At 37.2% G+C, this 16723-nt stretch overlaps 1 protein-coding gene across 1 annotated transcript; it reads left to right on the top strand.

Moving 5' to 3' along the window:
- The first annotated feature begins 6790 nt into the window (after positions 1–6790).
- On the top strand, positions 6791–16710 carry fam83hb (family with sequence similarity 83 member Hb). Its single transcript, XM_058753784.1, has 6 exons — positions 6791–7304; positions 10789–11258; positions 11682–11846; positions 11926–12050; positions 12147–14922; positions 15436–16710. The coding sequence occupies exons 2-6, from the start codon at positions 10809–10811 to the stop codon at positions 15454–15456; spliced, it is 3537 nt and encodes a 1178-aa protein (XP_058609767.1). The 5' UTR covers positions 6791–7304; positions 10789–10808; the 3' UTR covers positions 15457–16710.
- Positions 16711–16723: the final 13 nt, after the last annotated feature.

Genomic DNA, 16723 nt, shown 5'->3' with positions numbered 1-16723 from the left:
AGTTCTAATAATGCTATTTATTTTATAAAGCAATAAAGACGCCACTCACAAACGTGGCCGACAAACATTCTCCGAAACGTCACTTCCGATTTTAATTTCTCATGTCTAAAACATATTATGATATCATAATATGAAACATAACAAAAACATTGTTATAATGTAGAAAACTTATTAATCTGTAATGCCTAGAAAATACAATTTTATTTTTATACGTTTTTCAGGTAGAATAACTGTAATGGCTGCTAACTGTAATGGCTTAATTTTAATGAATAAATAAAATAAAAAATAAAAAATACTGTTTATTTTATTATTTTATTTTATTTTATGCTAAATGTTTGTTTTTAATCATCATACTGCAGATGTCATTTCACTACACCAGAGAGCGCTGTCTTTCTTACTTGCTGGGTTTTAAAGCTCTAGCTCTAAACAGTCTCATATGGTACACTACACCACACACGGAAACGCTGACTGGGGCCTGTTTTCCTCCATCTGTCTCTGATTTAATGTAAATACCAGAGGGTAAAAATGCAAGTTCATGTACAAATATGTAACCCTGGACCACAAAACCAGTCATAAGGGTCAAAGGGTCTCAATCAGAGATTTATACATCATCTGAAAGCTGAATATAAAAACTAATAAGCTTTCCATTGATGTATGGTTTGTTAGGATAGGACAACTATTTGAAAATCTGGAAAAAATTCTAAATATTGAGAAAATCACCTTTAAAGTTGTCCAAATCAAGTCCTTGATTATTAATGGACTTGAAGTTTTGATATATTTACAGTAGGAAATTTACAAAATGTATTCATAGAACATGATCTTTACTTAATATCCTAATGATTTTTGGCATAAAAGAAAAACTGATCATTTTGACCAATACAATGTATTTTTGGCTATTGCGACAAATATACCCCAGCGACTTAAGACTGGTTTTGTGGTGCAGGGTCACATATTACAGTAAAAGAGTAATAGAGTAAAGGTTTGGACTTTGGGCTGTGTGAAATTAGCTTTGTAGACAAATATAAATGGTATCCATGTATGACAAAAATACAATACAAAAAAAATAAAAATATTAAAATAATTTTATACTGTAGGAATAAGCTGGAGCCGATAGCAAAGAAAAAACAGCGCTCTCATGAACTGACTGAGAGAATGCCAAGAGTGTGTAATCTAGGCAAAGGGTGGCTTTTGAAAAAACGTGGATGTTTTGATTCATTTACATTTTGCACACTGCATAATTCACATATTTCACATGTTATTTCATAATTTGAAGGACTTTACTGTTTTAAAAAAAAAAAGAATGAGTAGGTGTGCCCAAATAGAGTATTTGCATATAGTTCTTTCAAGCTATTAAATGGACATATCCTGGAAGTATAAACAGGAAGCTGACAGAATGCTCCATGTCCTGAGGAAACATCTGAGGCAGTAGACATAAATGAGTTGTGGTGGTGGGGGGGGGATGTCATGTCTGTCCAAAAGACTGTCACTGTTTGTTTGCTTGCTTCAAGGGATTTACAGCCCTTTGGTATCTGGACGCTTTGAAGAACTGATACAGCATCATCAAGGTCAGAGGTCAAAGCAGGGCTCTATATCAGTGACATCAAAACAGCCCTTAAGCTATCTCCGTATTCAACAGTACATGTTTCTCAAGTCAATTGATCCGTTTCACCACTTGAAGCCTAAATACCCCTCTGTGACTGTCACTTGTGACATGATGACCTCAGATCAGCAAGGGAGGAATTCTTGTGTAGCTATATTATGCATATTTTGCGTTGGCCATACAGCTCATGTGTAAAATGCCAGTGGTCCACTGTTGCAGCAGGATATTTACACATGACTGTGAAAGGAACAGAGCAGGAGATTAAAAGCATGTCCGGCAGCAGGGCTGGTTATTGTATTTGAGCAGTGAATCTTACTATAACAATGACTTTGGGAAAGCAGGTTTTTCCTGATGACATATTATTGTTAAACAATAGTTCGCCCCAAAATGAAAATTCTGTTCATTCATTTACTCACCCTGGTATTAAGAAAACTGCTTCTGGAGCTGAGGCAATGAGTAAAGATGGGAAATTGCAAATCAAGTACTTACAGGACATCCTGGGTCAGTGAGTAGCTGCCACTGAGATGAATGGGAATGCTATTGGATAGCTTTCTCAAGGTATTTGGTTTACAAAGCCTAGGGCTGTCACTGTGTGATTTCAGTCTGTCAGCTTGCATTTTACAACTTTAATAACCAGACATGTACTAAGAATGTTTTGATAATTAATGGAAAAGTTCTTTCTGAATGTTCTCAGAAACCTTTTTTTCTTGTTTATGAGAATGTTAGTGTAAACATTAATCAATTTTATCATTTAAACATTATGGGAGCATTGCTTTGAATGTTCTATGAAACTTTAAAACAAGTTGTAAGTAGTGTAATGTTTAGAAAACATTTGGGGAAAAAAGGTCCATGATTAATATAAAAATAAGGTTTTTGCCAACATTTTGAGAACATTATTAAAGACTCTATAACTGGAATAATGTTCATAACTTTAAGTATCGCTTCTGCGCTTATATAAAAATACAGATGAGCTATTGATGATGGTCACAAACTTATTTACAAGATGAAATTAACTAAAATTACTTTAAAAAAATGTAAAGGAAAAATAATACAAATAAACAAGGTTCTTAAATTCTGATAAATCAACCAAATAAAATCAGTTGGAAAATCAAATGCTGCTGATTCATAATCTTTTTTTTTTTCTTTTTTTATTATTACATGAAACACAGGTGGGTAAATATGATGTATTTTATTCTAATGAAACAATTTTAGGATACAAAAGTGTGAAAAGTCAAAACTTGACATACTAAAATTTGAAGATTTTGATGTGATGTATCATGGTAGATTATACAGAATACATTTTTATGAGATTGCTTTGATAATTGATGGGTAATTATTTGGTTGTACCATGACTAGACTGAAAGAATTCAATTGCAATTTCAATTTCAATTCAATCAGGACTAGAACAATTTATCTGTAACCTTTTTAACTGTTAATCTGTTGAAGCTAGTCCTATAACAATCTGCTTTGACTAATATAGCAAAAAAAGAAAAATGTATCCCTCCTTTTACTATGCGGCATAATCGTTCAAGAGTCTTCCCACAATCTCTTTATCTATAGTGTGCTGATAGCAGCTGCTCTTGAAAACCTGATGGCAATGAACTGCAGAACCAGTCTACCGGGTACATTCATCAGTCAATCAGATATATTTACTGCTTATATAACCAGATGGTATTTAAAGCATTTGGCTGATATTGTGAAATCAGATCACATGTACAGTATATAGCAGGGACACCATACATGATTAACTTGGACACTTAATAAAGCTATGAGACTTACATATAATTATTCTGTACTTAAATATGCAAGTGTCCAGTAATAACCATTAATGCTCTTGAATTTGATGTCCAACCATTTCTGAATCATTTATGGAATTTAGACACATACAGCGTTTCAAGATAGCAGACGGGTTGGGCTGATTTGTTTGTCTTTGTGTTTGGGTTGGGTGGTGCACATGGACTGCTGGATGAGGTAATAAAGTACAATTCAACACGACACAGCCCAAGGTGTACATCATTACTGGAGGAGCTGAGGCATTCAACTGCAATTGGCTCTGTAGCTTCAGGGACTTGACATTTAATGTGAAAATATGCCACATTACGGGTTTCAACCTCACATCATACACCACCTGAGCTTATCAGTAATGTAACAGCAATGTGCCACACACTCAACCAGTGATTAAAAACACAAAAAACACAAACAACATCATAACACATGAATGGAGATTTATTCATATAAATGGCTGTGACTGCGATACATGCGATTGACAAATTATGTACCAAAAAATTAAATGTGGTGGTGATTACAAATAGACATGTGAGTAAACAAAATAGAGGGAGCCTCAGATTAGATTATACATAACTACTTTGAACAATGAAAGTTTGTTTATGTGCATCTGTGTGTGTTTAAGAGCAACAGAAAGCTGCCTTGAGTCACATGATACGCAGGTGTGATATTACAGCAGGAGAGGGGAATTGTGGGTGGGACTCTGCCAGACAGCAAAAGGACACCTTGTTTCGAAAAACAGAGCACTGTTTTAAAGATCACTCTTCAGCAAATGGATGGATGCAGATTATGCTGGCATGCTATGGCTTGTTGAGGTTATAAAACAAGACAGAGTTTGTAGAAAAAATGATCTCAAACAGTCTTTCAACATTGGCTACTCTTCAAAAAAATCCTTTAGCTGGGAGGTGGACCTTTGTTTGTCCTAATAGTAAAAAGCCCTTTGGTCTTAAAGCCACAATCATGCGGAATGTCTTATTTTAGCTTTTGTAACTCGTGCTGTTACGTAATTTGTTAAAAATGACAAAAAAAAAATTCTATATTATCACCAAATCTTTTTGTCAATTGTTTCAATTAACACAGGTTTTGTGTTTCTTTTTGGAACTGATTTGTCGTAGGCCTCATTGATCTGACCTTATGAAAAAATATATATATATATATATATATATATATATATATTTGTGGATAATTTTGGCACTGTTCACACAAAAATGTATAATCTCAGATAAGGCCTACAATCAATCAGAAAGAAATACAAAACCTGCGCTAATTGACAAAAAATAAACTGATAAAAAGACTGAATCCAATATTTGGTAGTATATATTTAGTAATATAGCCTAATGAGAGATTTATAAGCAATTTTTGTGTAACAAGATGGGAAGAAGTTTTCGTCCAATTTGATAACATTAACTAGCACTTTCAAGAAAAAGAAAATCCTCTCCAGGTCAAAATGACTGGAAGATAACATGAGGGTTAAATTGAAAAATAAATATCATTTAAATATATATATATATATATATATATTAATGTTTCTCCCCTACTTGTTTACGTCAAGGAAAACTGGAAAACTGAAAGTGAATAAAGTGTTTCGACAGCTGAAATTTAAGTGTGAATGAGTGTGAGTTTTCAAGGGATAGCTTGTAAATTTGCATACGCCATATTTGTGGTACAAGTAATGGTTTTTTGCAATGTGCTTTGTGTGACCTCAAGTGAATGTGGTGAAGGTTATGTAGACAGAAGAAAAAGTAAGTATGCTGGTGGTGTGTATATGCGTTTGAGGAATGAGCATGTCCTGGGCGTGGTGAATGTCTCTCAGTTGCGCTGGCACATTCTTCGGGGGCCGCACCCTTTCACACACCCTCCCTTACCTGAGTTACCCGAGTTGCTAAGTTCAGTCAGATACTGACACGCTTACAATGTTCAGAATAAATCTCACAATCATAAACCTGAAGAAGGGGACATGAAATTGGCCTCACACAAATAAACAGCAAAAAATCTTCACAGAATTCAAAGAAAACATCCCCACACCACACTCTCAGAAATAAAGGTACAAAAGCTGTCATTGGGGCGGTACCTTTTCAAAAGGTACACTTTTGTACCTATTAGGTTCAAATATGTACACTTTAAGTACTAATATTTACCTTTAAGGTACCAAAATGGACCCTTTAGGTACGAACATGTACCTTTTGAAAAGGTACCGCCCCAGTGACAGCTTTTGTACCTTTATTTCTGAGAGAGCGTAGTAAAGGCGAAAGTCTTTAAGTCTTTTCCTTTCTAGGGTGGGACGAAATCCTCTGACTTACTCCACTCCTCACCATGCACTACCGTGCATATGTATTGTGCTCTTACACTTTTACAAATTGCAATAAAGTAACCAATAATCATTATAGCCTCATAAAGTATGTAGTGTATTGCTCTTGGGATATCTTCACACTACAGAACTTGCATAACAAATTGTCCTTTGGTCTCACTTAAAAATAAATTTGTAACTAAAATATATTAACCTGAAGTCTGTTTATTTTGATGGAAATGTTGATATATCCATCAGTTAAAATGGGTGACCTTTACAGTCTGAAAAGGTGATTCCTTTAAAGTATATAACTTTTTTTTCACTGAGGAAGGCCGAGTGCCAAAATGTTTGATCCATTTGTGTGCGGATCCTGCTTTTTTTATTTGAAATTTTGATATTTGAAATTTAAAATAAATAACAGTAATAATGTACTAGTAAGAGTGTTGACAGTTTTACGGTTAATTTAACCACAGCTGCTCAAATTCACAAGGTGTATATTAAATAATGTGTTTGTTAACAAGAATATGTGCAGATATTTGTACATGTTTTCAATGGTTTAATCAATTGAATCTGTTGTTCACTATACAAAATCATTGTACAAATATTGACTATTTTAGACCTAAAGTATACATAAGTCGCATTATGTAAGTGAAAATAATAAAATAATATACTAATTACTTCTCTTTGAGTTCACATCCTGAATTTATTAGCTAAAAACATAAGGGTTCTCACATAACCTAAGGAAAAAAATATAATGTACACTATAAAATCTAAATGTATATATATAGTGTAAATTCAAAATATTTAATAACATTTAATATCATATATTATTTATGGAAAAAGAAGCGGGGAAATGACTGTGTATTTGATGTTAGGAAAAATCCTGTGATATTAACTTTTAATATGATTTTAAGATGGCTCTCGTTTTTCACACATGTGCACAGATCTTTAGAGACACGTTATTCTACAGAAATAGAGAGTTTTAAATCATGAACTATTAATGAATAATTGATCTTCTATACCATCTGTACCACCAGACATACAAAAAACTCAGCAGTATGATCATGACCTGGGTGCGCCTTTGTCCTACGAGCAACAATCCACCATCTGTCTGTCTGCTCGCTGTGGAAAGAGGAAGAGCAGGGCGCGCTGGGATATGGAGTGCGCTCGTGTAACTCCGAGGAGCAAATTTGTTCGTGTTTTGCCGGTTATGCAAATAGATCAACTGCAACAAAGCCTGCTGTAAAAGCCCTGTTCGGGTTTATTAGTATTGTATTCGGCTTTATAGTTGTCGGTTTTGTTGTAACTGTCTCCTGTAGGTGAGCGGTGACGCCGGCGATGGTTGGGAGGAGTTTCACAACTGAAATTCAAAGGGTTGAGTTGTTCATTGCGAACCGACTGCTGTGTTATCTTAACGGGGCTGAGACGTTCGGCGGGCAGGACTCGGCCGAACGCGAACAGGTTTCGCCAGGGCTGGTTTTCGCCTTCAAGCTGAATAGCTTTGGGTGGGGTTTCACCAACACCAGGAATGTACCGCGGATGCGTTCGCTGAACAGGGGGTGAAAATAGCCGACTTTTTCGGAACGGAAAAAGTTTCTTTACCGGCGACTGCAAGTAACTCCAAACGTAAAGGTAAGAACAACCCAGTAGTCTCAACTTTCAAAAAGACGAATCACATAGTGTGAACGAGCAGATGAACGTTGACAGTGCAGAAACTTGTGTAGAAACTCTCTACGAGCTTGAGCTGAAAGCTATTTTCATTCTTAAACGTTGTTTGCACTTTAATCTGATCGAGATTCGGAACTGTGTACACATTAGCAGCCCATTTAAGAGACTTTTGAAGTAAACATTAAAATAATTGAGAATGATATAACTTGTTTGAACAGTCGTTTTGAAGATGATGGAGTGAAGCTTTGACAGCTGTGTGAAAATTCTGGCATTTTTTTCCCCATAAACTTTCTTAAATCTATGAATTATACGTATTTTATTAGAGTTTAAGTCTACTATTGATCTTTGAAATGTGATGGTTCAGTGTCTTGTGTGCACAGAATTGTTCCTTTGTTATCTAATAGGACTTTGGTTAGGGATTGGTTCAGGATGTCCTCTCCTCATAGTGCCATCATGGTCTTAGAACATTGCACAACTCTAAATATTAAATTATCTATCCATGTAAATCCATGTACTTGCACTGATTCTTTTTGTGGGTGAGGCCCAGGTGAACCACACCATGAACAGACATGTGCATTATGTTGTATTTCATAATTTCCTACATTTGGTTGAGCTTGAGTTATGATAAGACAGTTTAATTTTGCACTTGTTGAAACACGAAGCTCTTTTTTAGGGAAATTACTAAGAAGGTGTTGTTAGTAGGCTAATTGATCAGTGACAGAAATGGGAGTTTGGGTAAATCTAGCATGATTTCCATGTAGGCCTGAGAAAAAAAAAATCTAAAACCTGTTGGTGGTCTTTAGATCGATAAACATTAGATTCAGTGTCCCAATAGTGTTGGATATGAATTGATAAAAATTTGATGCAGAGTTATTATGTACAGCATGTCAGGATTAAGGCAGCACCAATATTATGGCTGATACCAATAAACCTATAGTTATTTCCATATTATGGCCAATAACTGAAAAAAATAATTTAAATTCTACTCTATTTTGTCCCCCCACACACTAAAAGATTTATTTATGGGCTTTTAATGCCTTTAATTGGACAGGACAGTATAGAGTAGACAGGAAAGCTTTTTTTGGGGCGAAGAGAGAGGGGAGCGGGATCGGCAAAGGACCACGAGCCGGGATTCGAACTCGGGTCGCCGTGAGCGCAGTTGCGCTGTATGTTGGCACTCTAAGCGCGAGGTTATTGGCACCGATAAAATCATTATACTAGCTAAAATTCAAATTTAAATTGAATTCAGGTATAACAACATTATTATATTCAATATGAAAAATGGATACATTGAGATTTGCAAAGATTACATTTAACAGCGTTATTACATTTTTAGTATTTCCAAAATATTAATATAAGTGAGGATTAGGTGATGGCAAAGTGAATCTTAAGGTAAAAATGGAGGAAATTAGTATGCGCAGTTAAATATATAGGCCTACAACATCGACCTATACCAATAAATAAAAAACAAAACAAAAAAAACTTTAATGTCAGCAAATAACCAACATAACATAAAACGTTAAGTCAGTGTCCAAATATAGTCGCAGCTGTAAATTTAATAGAAATTCAGTGAGCCAAATATTCATCAAAGAGTCAAGGGTTTCATTTAAAAAAATATTTGGTTATGCAGAAATCTCTTTATGTTTGCTGAAAATGATTAAGACTATTGCAAAAAGTAAGCTACCGAAACACTGACTACCTGTTATATGTCAGTCTCACTGTCTATTGTTAAGGTTATCTCAAGAATGTAAAGCATTTTCTGCATAGGTAATTTCTCGTTATGTTCTTGTTCTTGAATTAAAAAAGAATGTTATGTACATGAATGATGTCTGTGCAGACATGTATTTGAAAACATATTTTCTTGAAAAGTAAAATTGATTTATATAACTATTGGCACTTGCAGGGTAGACCCGCAGGTATAAAGTTTCTCTGCTCTGGCTTACTGTAATTTCATAACATGTCTCTTGGGTTTTTTCACATTTTGCCATCCATTTGCAAAATCAATACAAATAAGCTTGAATTAAAATTATTGGTCAATCATTGCGGTAATAGATTTTAATAAAGATTTAAGGCTTAAATAAAATTCAGTCTTAATAAACGGAGATATTAACAGTGGAGCAGTGCATTGTCTGGTAATCTTATTTGAATCCACTCCAACATGATTTACTGGTCTGGGTGTCAACTCTCATAAAGAAACATGCTGACAGCGCAGGTTTCAGATTAGTTGAGAAAACTGATAATAATCAAGGCTAGTCATGAGCAGATGCATATATATATACACAATTCCATAACATTTCTGTTAGCGAATGTTTAAGAATCTCTTGTGCATGTAGGAGTTTATATAATGTAATGGACATGTTATGAATCAGCTACAGCATGTCTTAGTTAATTTACGACCTGCTCAAAGTCTGATTCTAACGTGCATAGTTAACTCAGTGAGACTCTTTCAAAAGTGCATCAGCAAAACACTCCCTTCTTTGATTCAGTCACATGTTTCTAGAGTTTTTCCCTTTCGGTTGATGTCTTTTCGCTTCCCCTCTTGCCCACAATGAGTCATTTGCCAACAGGCTGACTGTTTCCATGGTGATGTCTAAAATATAAACAAATGCACACAAGAGCCCACAACCTACAAAAACCTTCATTCTAGGGCCTAACCTTGCTTAGGGGTCATTGTCTGGAAGATCACAGAACAGCCAGGAATTTCATATGTACACAATGAGTCAAGCAGCTAGGTTTTTCAGCAGGTCGATCTATACTACCATGCAGTAGTATGTTTTTTGGGGTCATAATAATATTTCATAATACACTTGTTGACTGACTGGTGATTTAACATCTGTGTTATGCAACATGTAATATGCAAATTTAAAACACTGGCTTGGCATGCAGAATTTGTGCTTCCTGGATCTTTTGTATGGTAAATGATAAAAAAAATAAAAATAGTCAAAAAGACAGTGTGCTATTTTATATTTTTTATTGTATCCTGGTATCAAAAGGATACACCCTAAACATTTTTTTTTTACATAAAAAATAGCTTACAACAAACATGCTTGTGCTAAAATTTAAACAAATACTTTCTGGAAGAATTGGTAAAAACGATGGGGAAAAATTGAATATTTAAATTTGGAAACACTTTAGTAAAGGGACCAATTCTCACTATTAACAAGTTAATTATTAGCATGGCTGTTATTAACATATTGGCTGTTTATTATTACTTATAAAGCATATTCTGCATGACAATATTCTACATCCCTAATCCTACCCAACACCTAAACTTGACAACTACCTTACTAACTATTAATAAGCAGCAAATTAGTAGTTTATTGAGGCAAAAGTCATAGTTAATTTCTATGAATCGGACCTTAAAATAAAATGTGATCCAAAATTTTTGTTTACATATGCGGTTTAGATTATTTCATATGCTTATTTATTGAAATATTTTGTTTTTCAGGTTGTTTTCGCTACTCCACCATGGCCCGCCGCTCACAAAGTTCTTCATTGGGCGACAACCCCCTGGATCCCAATTACTTGTGTCCGCATTACCGAGAAGAGTATCGCATGGCTATTGATGCCCTGGTGGAGGAGGATGTTGAGGGCTATTACAACTTTTTACAAAGTGCTAATGTAGTTGACTTTTTATCAAGGTCAGAGATTGAGCATATTAAAAGCAATGTGCAATCACCACAGAGTGCTGGAAATGTACCAGAACTGCCATATCGAGAAATAGATGAGGATGGGTCCTCTGACACCTACTGGCCACTGCATTCTGACTTGGATGCACCAGGACTAGAACTTGGTTGGCCTCTGCAGCAACATAGTTTTGTGGGGCCCACAGAGGTCACAATGTTGGTAAACCCTGCTGACCCTGAGCGGCCCAGCATTAAGGAGCAGGCCCGGCGACTCATCAAAAATGCTCATCAGGTAAGTGCTTTCAAATTTGTAAATGATGTCAGGCTGGAATCAAGAATATGAAAGGTCCACTCAGTAATCATTTTCATCAGTAAAAATATTTTACTTTAACATCTTATTTTGGATATGTTTAACATAATGTACACTTACATGAAATTAAGATATGACCAGCCAAATTCTACTCATTTTATGTCAGCAACCCCTGTTATTGCTCATGGAATAAACAAATAGGTCATTTATGCAATGGCCTCAATAAATGAAAACGTGAGTGAGGGTACTGTACATCAATACTGATTGTGATAGTACAAAATCTAATACAACTGTGATATTGGTCACTGCAAAATAAACAAAAATTACTGATAATTTTTGTGCCATAATTTCATGTTATGTAAAATCTTTATTGCTAATTTCATGTTTATTTCCTCTTTCTCACAGGTGATTGCAGTAGTGATGGATATTTTCACAGATGTTGATATATTCTCTGATCTTTTGGACGCTGTAGCACGTCACGTGCCTGTCTACATTCTGCTGGATGAACAAAATGCCCATCATTTTGTTAACATGGTGGCAAGCTGTAAAGTTAATCTGGATATGATCCATGTAAGTTCAATTTACCTCAACTAGCCTAAGTTTGTATTTTAAGAAAATGCAGGCTTAATGGTGACTTCACTGGTTACAGATGATGCGGGTACGTACAGTGGCAGGCATTACCTATTTCTGCCGCACAGGAAAATCGTTTAAAGGTCAAGTGATGGACCGTTTTCTTCTGACAGACTGCAGAGCAGTGATCAGTGGAAACTATAGGTGAGCTCCGTGGCAGATAAGAATTCAACTCTAATGCATGCCCAGTTGTATGTGACACAGATGACAACTGAACATTTTTTTTTTCTCTTTCTACAGCTTTATGTGGTCTTTTGAGAAGATCCACCGCTGCATTGCCCATTTGTTCCTTGGAGAACTAGTTGCCACATTTGATGAGGAGTTTCGTATCTTGTTTGCTCAGTCTCAGCCTCTTGTTGTTGAAAATGCCCTTGTACCCATGTCACAAGACAATACAAGTAGTTACCTTGGCAATCAGTTTGGCTTAAAAAGGACTCAGTCACTAAGGAATCCCAGAGGATATCTTCGTCAGCCTGAACTTACTGGTTACCCATTTGGGGATCGTCATGAATCCATACTACCTTTTCGAAGGGAGGACCCGTTTCGCCATACACTTGAACCAGGTGCAGCTCCTTTGCAGGTCACAAAGTATGCAACACAGCAGTTCAGGATGCAACAGTCATTCTTGGATCCAGGACGCTCATTGTTAGCCTCCAGGCAGCTGGAAATGAATGCCTTTAAGAGGCATAGCTATGCCGAGGGCACCCGCGAGACCTACGCCTCCTCCCGGCAGTATATGAAACAGCGTGTAATGAACAACTTGGAGGAGACGGAATCGCATTACCAGCGAGAACAACATTACTATCATAGCGAGGGCATGGGACCGGATTCTGAGCGCGGGCACTATGACCGCCTTAACTATGGCATGTACCAGAAAGATCAACACTCTGATTCTGCATATCCTCCTGAACTTGAAGCACCGGGAAATCTGAATGTTTTGTCCACTGACGACCTCAAAAGTGATTCAGAAAAACATTACAACTCAGGAGGGGGACGCTACGGTCCACAAACCCACAAGAGGCCTACTGTGGGCCACGCATATGCCTGTCAGAGTTCGCCAACTCAGCCACATCCTCCTGACCACAAGCAGTTGTTCTCCACTGGAGAGCAGGTACGGCAGTCCCAGGACCCCAGTGTAAAGCAGGGATTGCGGAGCTGGAGAATCAACTCTTATCTCAGCACTTACGACGATTCAGGAGAGGAGGGCTTGCATCAGCCAGTGGGTCCAGATGCCTTTGATGAGCCATATCAACAACCTGACAGCAGACTTTATGGCTCAGAGGGACCAGGCCTTCATTTAAGAGAGCGTCCAAACATCCCAACTAAGCCAAACCTTGATTTGAGGCCACGCTATGGTAAACCCATCAAACAAGATAGGAATCAAGTAAAAGACATTAGCTCTGACCTGGGTCCCACAAGTACTGACACATTAAAGCCAGCCATTTCATCTTCATCACTAGCATCTTCAACAGACAATGAAAAGGAGCCGGAACCAAGGGAAATCAGCATTACCAAGCATGAGTCTTTCCGATCTCGAATTAACCCAATGCTGCAAAGGAGCTCAAGACTAAGGTCTTCTTTAATCTTCAGCTCCTCACAGTTGGAGCAACACAGCTCCTCGCAAGCTAAATCTGGTGGGGAGTTACAACAGGAGAGAGATGAGAGTGAGCCTGTTCGATACTCATCTATTGTGGCAGAGATTTTGGAGAAGAGGAGGTCACTGTCAAGAGAGCCGTTTGACTGGAATAAGCATAAAAAAGCAGAAGAAAAAGAGGTTAAAAATTCATCAACAGGAGATCTGACTACGATCACAGATACCAAAGTGGAGCCTATCAAAGAAAAGGAGAAACCTGACAACCCTGAACCTGAGGACAATAAAGTTACACAGCCAACAGAGCCTTCGAGATCTCAGCAAACAACTTCTTCCCTAAACATGAATGATCCAGCAAGCAGACTTCAGTACTTCAAAGATTTGCAAGAAAAGAGAAAGAGCTCAAAATTAGAGTTAGATTTGGATACAAAAAGTCGAGAAACAGCCATGAAAAAGCCAGACCTCACTGATACAGCAAACACAGTTCCAAATGTGCTTGTTACTTCAGTGGAGTCCTCCGTAAAGACACAAGAGTCAACGATTACGCTAACAGATCCTATACCACAGCGCTTGGTGATTGCAACAAAACCATCTGAAGTCTGTGTGGACAGGCCGCTCACGAACAGCAAAACTCTGACGGAGAGCACAGCTGATGTAGCAAAGAAAGAGCCAGCTAAGGAACCAACAAAGTCACTTCGGCCTTTCCCATCACCCAAGTTCTTAAAACCATTCAAAGCCTCTCAATCTTCTCATCGTCGTATCTCATGCGGCGAGGAGACTCTTAAAGACGCAACAGATGCTGAAAAGAGTGAGCTTAAGAAGTCTCGCAGCTTCAGCTCATCGGGCATCACCCGTGCAGAGTCTAAAGAAAGCCTGAGCTCCCTAAACCTTGGGAACTCTGATGGCAAAGATACAAAGGCCCTTGATTTCCTCAAGAAACAAACACAGAGATTAAAGGGTTTCCTTGGGCCAAAGGGAGAAAAGAAGCACTCAGGAGTTTCCAGCTCTCAAGAGGACAAGTCAATGAAAACAGTCCCTGAGATGCAAGAGGAGCCCTCAGACAAAGAGAAACCATCTGAATCCATATCATCTTCTACCATAGTAGAGAACAACAAACCCACTGTTAAACCGACTCCATCACGCTATCAGTCCTCTACCTCAAATGTGATATTTAGCAGCAACCTCAGGGATGATACCAAGGTGATCCTAGAGCAAATATCTGCAAATAGCCAGAAAAATAGACAGCAGACTGAAGAGTCTGGGAAAGTCGAGGGGGGCAAGGAGGAAGAGGTTTCCAATTCATCATTACAATTTCAAAACCGGAACCGGTTCACCCGAACTCCAGTCAACCCACAGGAGAGGGACAATCTGCTGAAGAGAATAGAGAGCATGCGCAAAGAAAAGAAAGTCTACAGTCGTTTCGAGGTACTTTATCGTAACCGAGAAGAGTGTTGCTGGGACCAGGGAAATGTAGAGAAGGCAGAGCAAAGTCTGATTAGATCAATCACATGAGATCCTTGTAAAATATTTGTAGTGAACGCATTTTTTATTTCTGCTTATATCTTATATATGAAGTATATAATTTCGAAGCAAAGCACTTAATGTAGCATTTAATGTCTAAAGGTATATTTATTGACAAATTATATTTTTCCTTTTACATGTTTATTTACTATTTGACTTTACGTTCTTTTGTGGTATGCCTAGAATTTAAGAATCTACTTTTTTTTTTTCAACAGTAAATTTCAGCAGTAATTCAGTGTTGTTATATTCTATGGAATTTAAATATGAGTTTGTTTGCAGCCTCCAATCTATTTGTTTTAATTTATGATAGAAATAAATGAAATAGACTATCACAGATTCTCCTGTACTATTTGTTGTCTGATGGATGAGAGATTAGTAGGATGTTTCACTCACATATCTGTCACTCTGCTTCAACAGATGGGGAATAACCTGGGATAAAACATGGATGAAGGGGCCAATATTCCTCACAGAGAACTGTAGAGAACCTGAAACCATTCTAAAAAAAGTACCCAATACTCCTGTGAACAGACACAGAGAAGCAAGTAAGTCGCTTCAGATAAAAAGTGTCTGCTAAATGACTAGTAATCTACAGTACATGGTCCATGGATCTCATATAAACAGACCACGAAAATAGCACAACCTCAAATATGAGGATTCTTGCTGCAGCATGAGGAATATTCCTCGCTCTGTGCCAATCTGAGCCCACAGATGATTCACTTTGACCTTATAAGGCTTCAGGGCTTACCTCTTAACAGTAATCACACACCATCCCTACAGAACATAAAAACACAAATCAGGCCAAAGGAGGGTTCGAACTTCAAGAGGCTTTTCTCAGCTTTTTCTTTTTCTACTGGACCTTATAAGTTCTATAAGATGTATATGTACAAGTGTGCACAATTTCCAACTTCCAAAGGAAATTAACGTGTCTGGGCAGAAGCTGAGATATGCTACTCTGAAGGCACCAAAACACACCCTCTTTAAAGTACACCACACAAATGCCCCAGGACACGTCATGCTGAAATTATGCTTTGGTGGTGACTGTGCCAATGGATCACAGGCATAAAGGAAACCAGAGATGGTTGGTAGACAACGCTACTTTTGAAGGCAAAGAACAGAGGAACTGTGGAACTTGAAACTGTCAAGAGATGACTGGAAAGTATGTAAGGGATGTATTAAAATGAAAGGAGGTCTGTTCATTCATTTTTTCTCTATCAACAGTGTGCTATCAAGAAAGTGGGCTGAAAGCTGAGAAAGTGATGTGAGGGGTAGAGTTGAATTAATTGTATTTCACCAGCAATTAGAATTTGCAGTACAATGGTTTCAGACATACTATACCTGTACATTCCTGCATGAACTGTGTTGTCAGGATAAACTGTAAAATATTAGGTTGATAAAGATATTCTCAGGACCGGGCTTTAGCCTATATTTTGTCAATGCAAAATTTAATTAAGACAGAACGGTATTACTGAACACCAAAGATGTCCCAGAGTGCTCTCTGGATGTGTCATAGGACTGATTTATGGAAACTGGAAGCTGATCTAATGAGGAATATCTGATCTATAAGTATGATGGAATTGAGTGTCATCAGTACATTGTTTGTTTATAAATGCAAATCCTGGGGAATTCAGAATTGTTTACAAACTTTTTTATTGTGTCTTATAAATTCTAAATAAACGGTTTAAGAAACTTTCATATTCTAGGTACG

The sequence above is a fragment of the Onychostoma macrolepis genome, chromosome 19, assembly GCF_012432095.1.
Source record: "Onychostoma macrolepis isolate SWU-2019 chromosome 19, ASM1243209v1, whole genome shotgun sequence".
Lineage (NCBI taxonomy): Eukaryota > Metazoa > Chordata > Actinopteri > Cypriniformes > Cyprinidae > Onychostoma > Onychostoma macrolepis.
This window is presented reverse-complemented; position numbering and strand designations above follow the sequence as displayed.

Excerpts from the sequence above, each read along its gene's own strand:
- fam83hb (XM_058753784.1), top strand. The coding sequence starts at position 10,809 with ATGGCCCGCCGCTCACAAAGTTCTTCATTGGGCGACAACCCCCTGGAT. Across the intron at positions 11,847-11,925 it reads TTAATCTGGATATGATCCAT|ATGATGCGGGTACGTACAGT; the intron begins GTAAGTTCAATT and ends CACTGGTTACAG. Across the intron at positions 14,923-15,435 it reads AAGTCTACAGTCGTTTCGAG|ATGGGGAATAACCTGGGATA; the intron begins GTACTTTATCGT and ends CTGCTTCAACAG.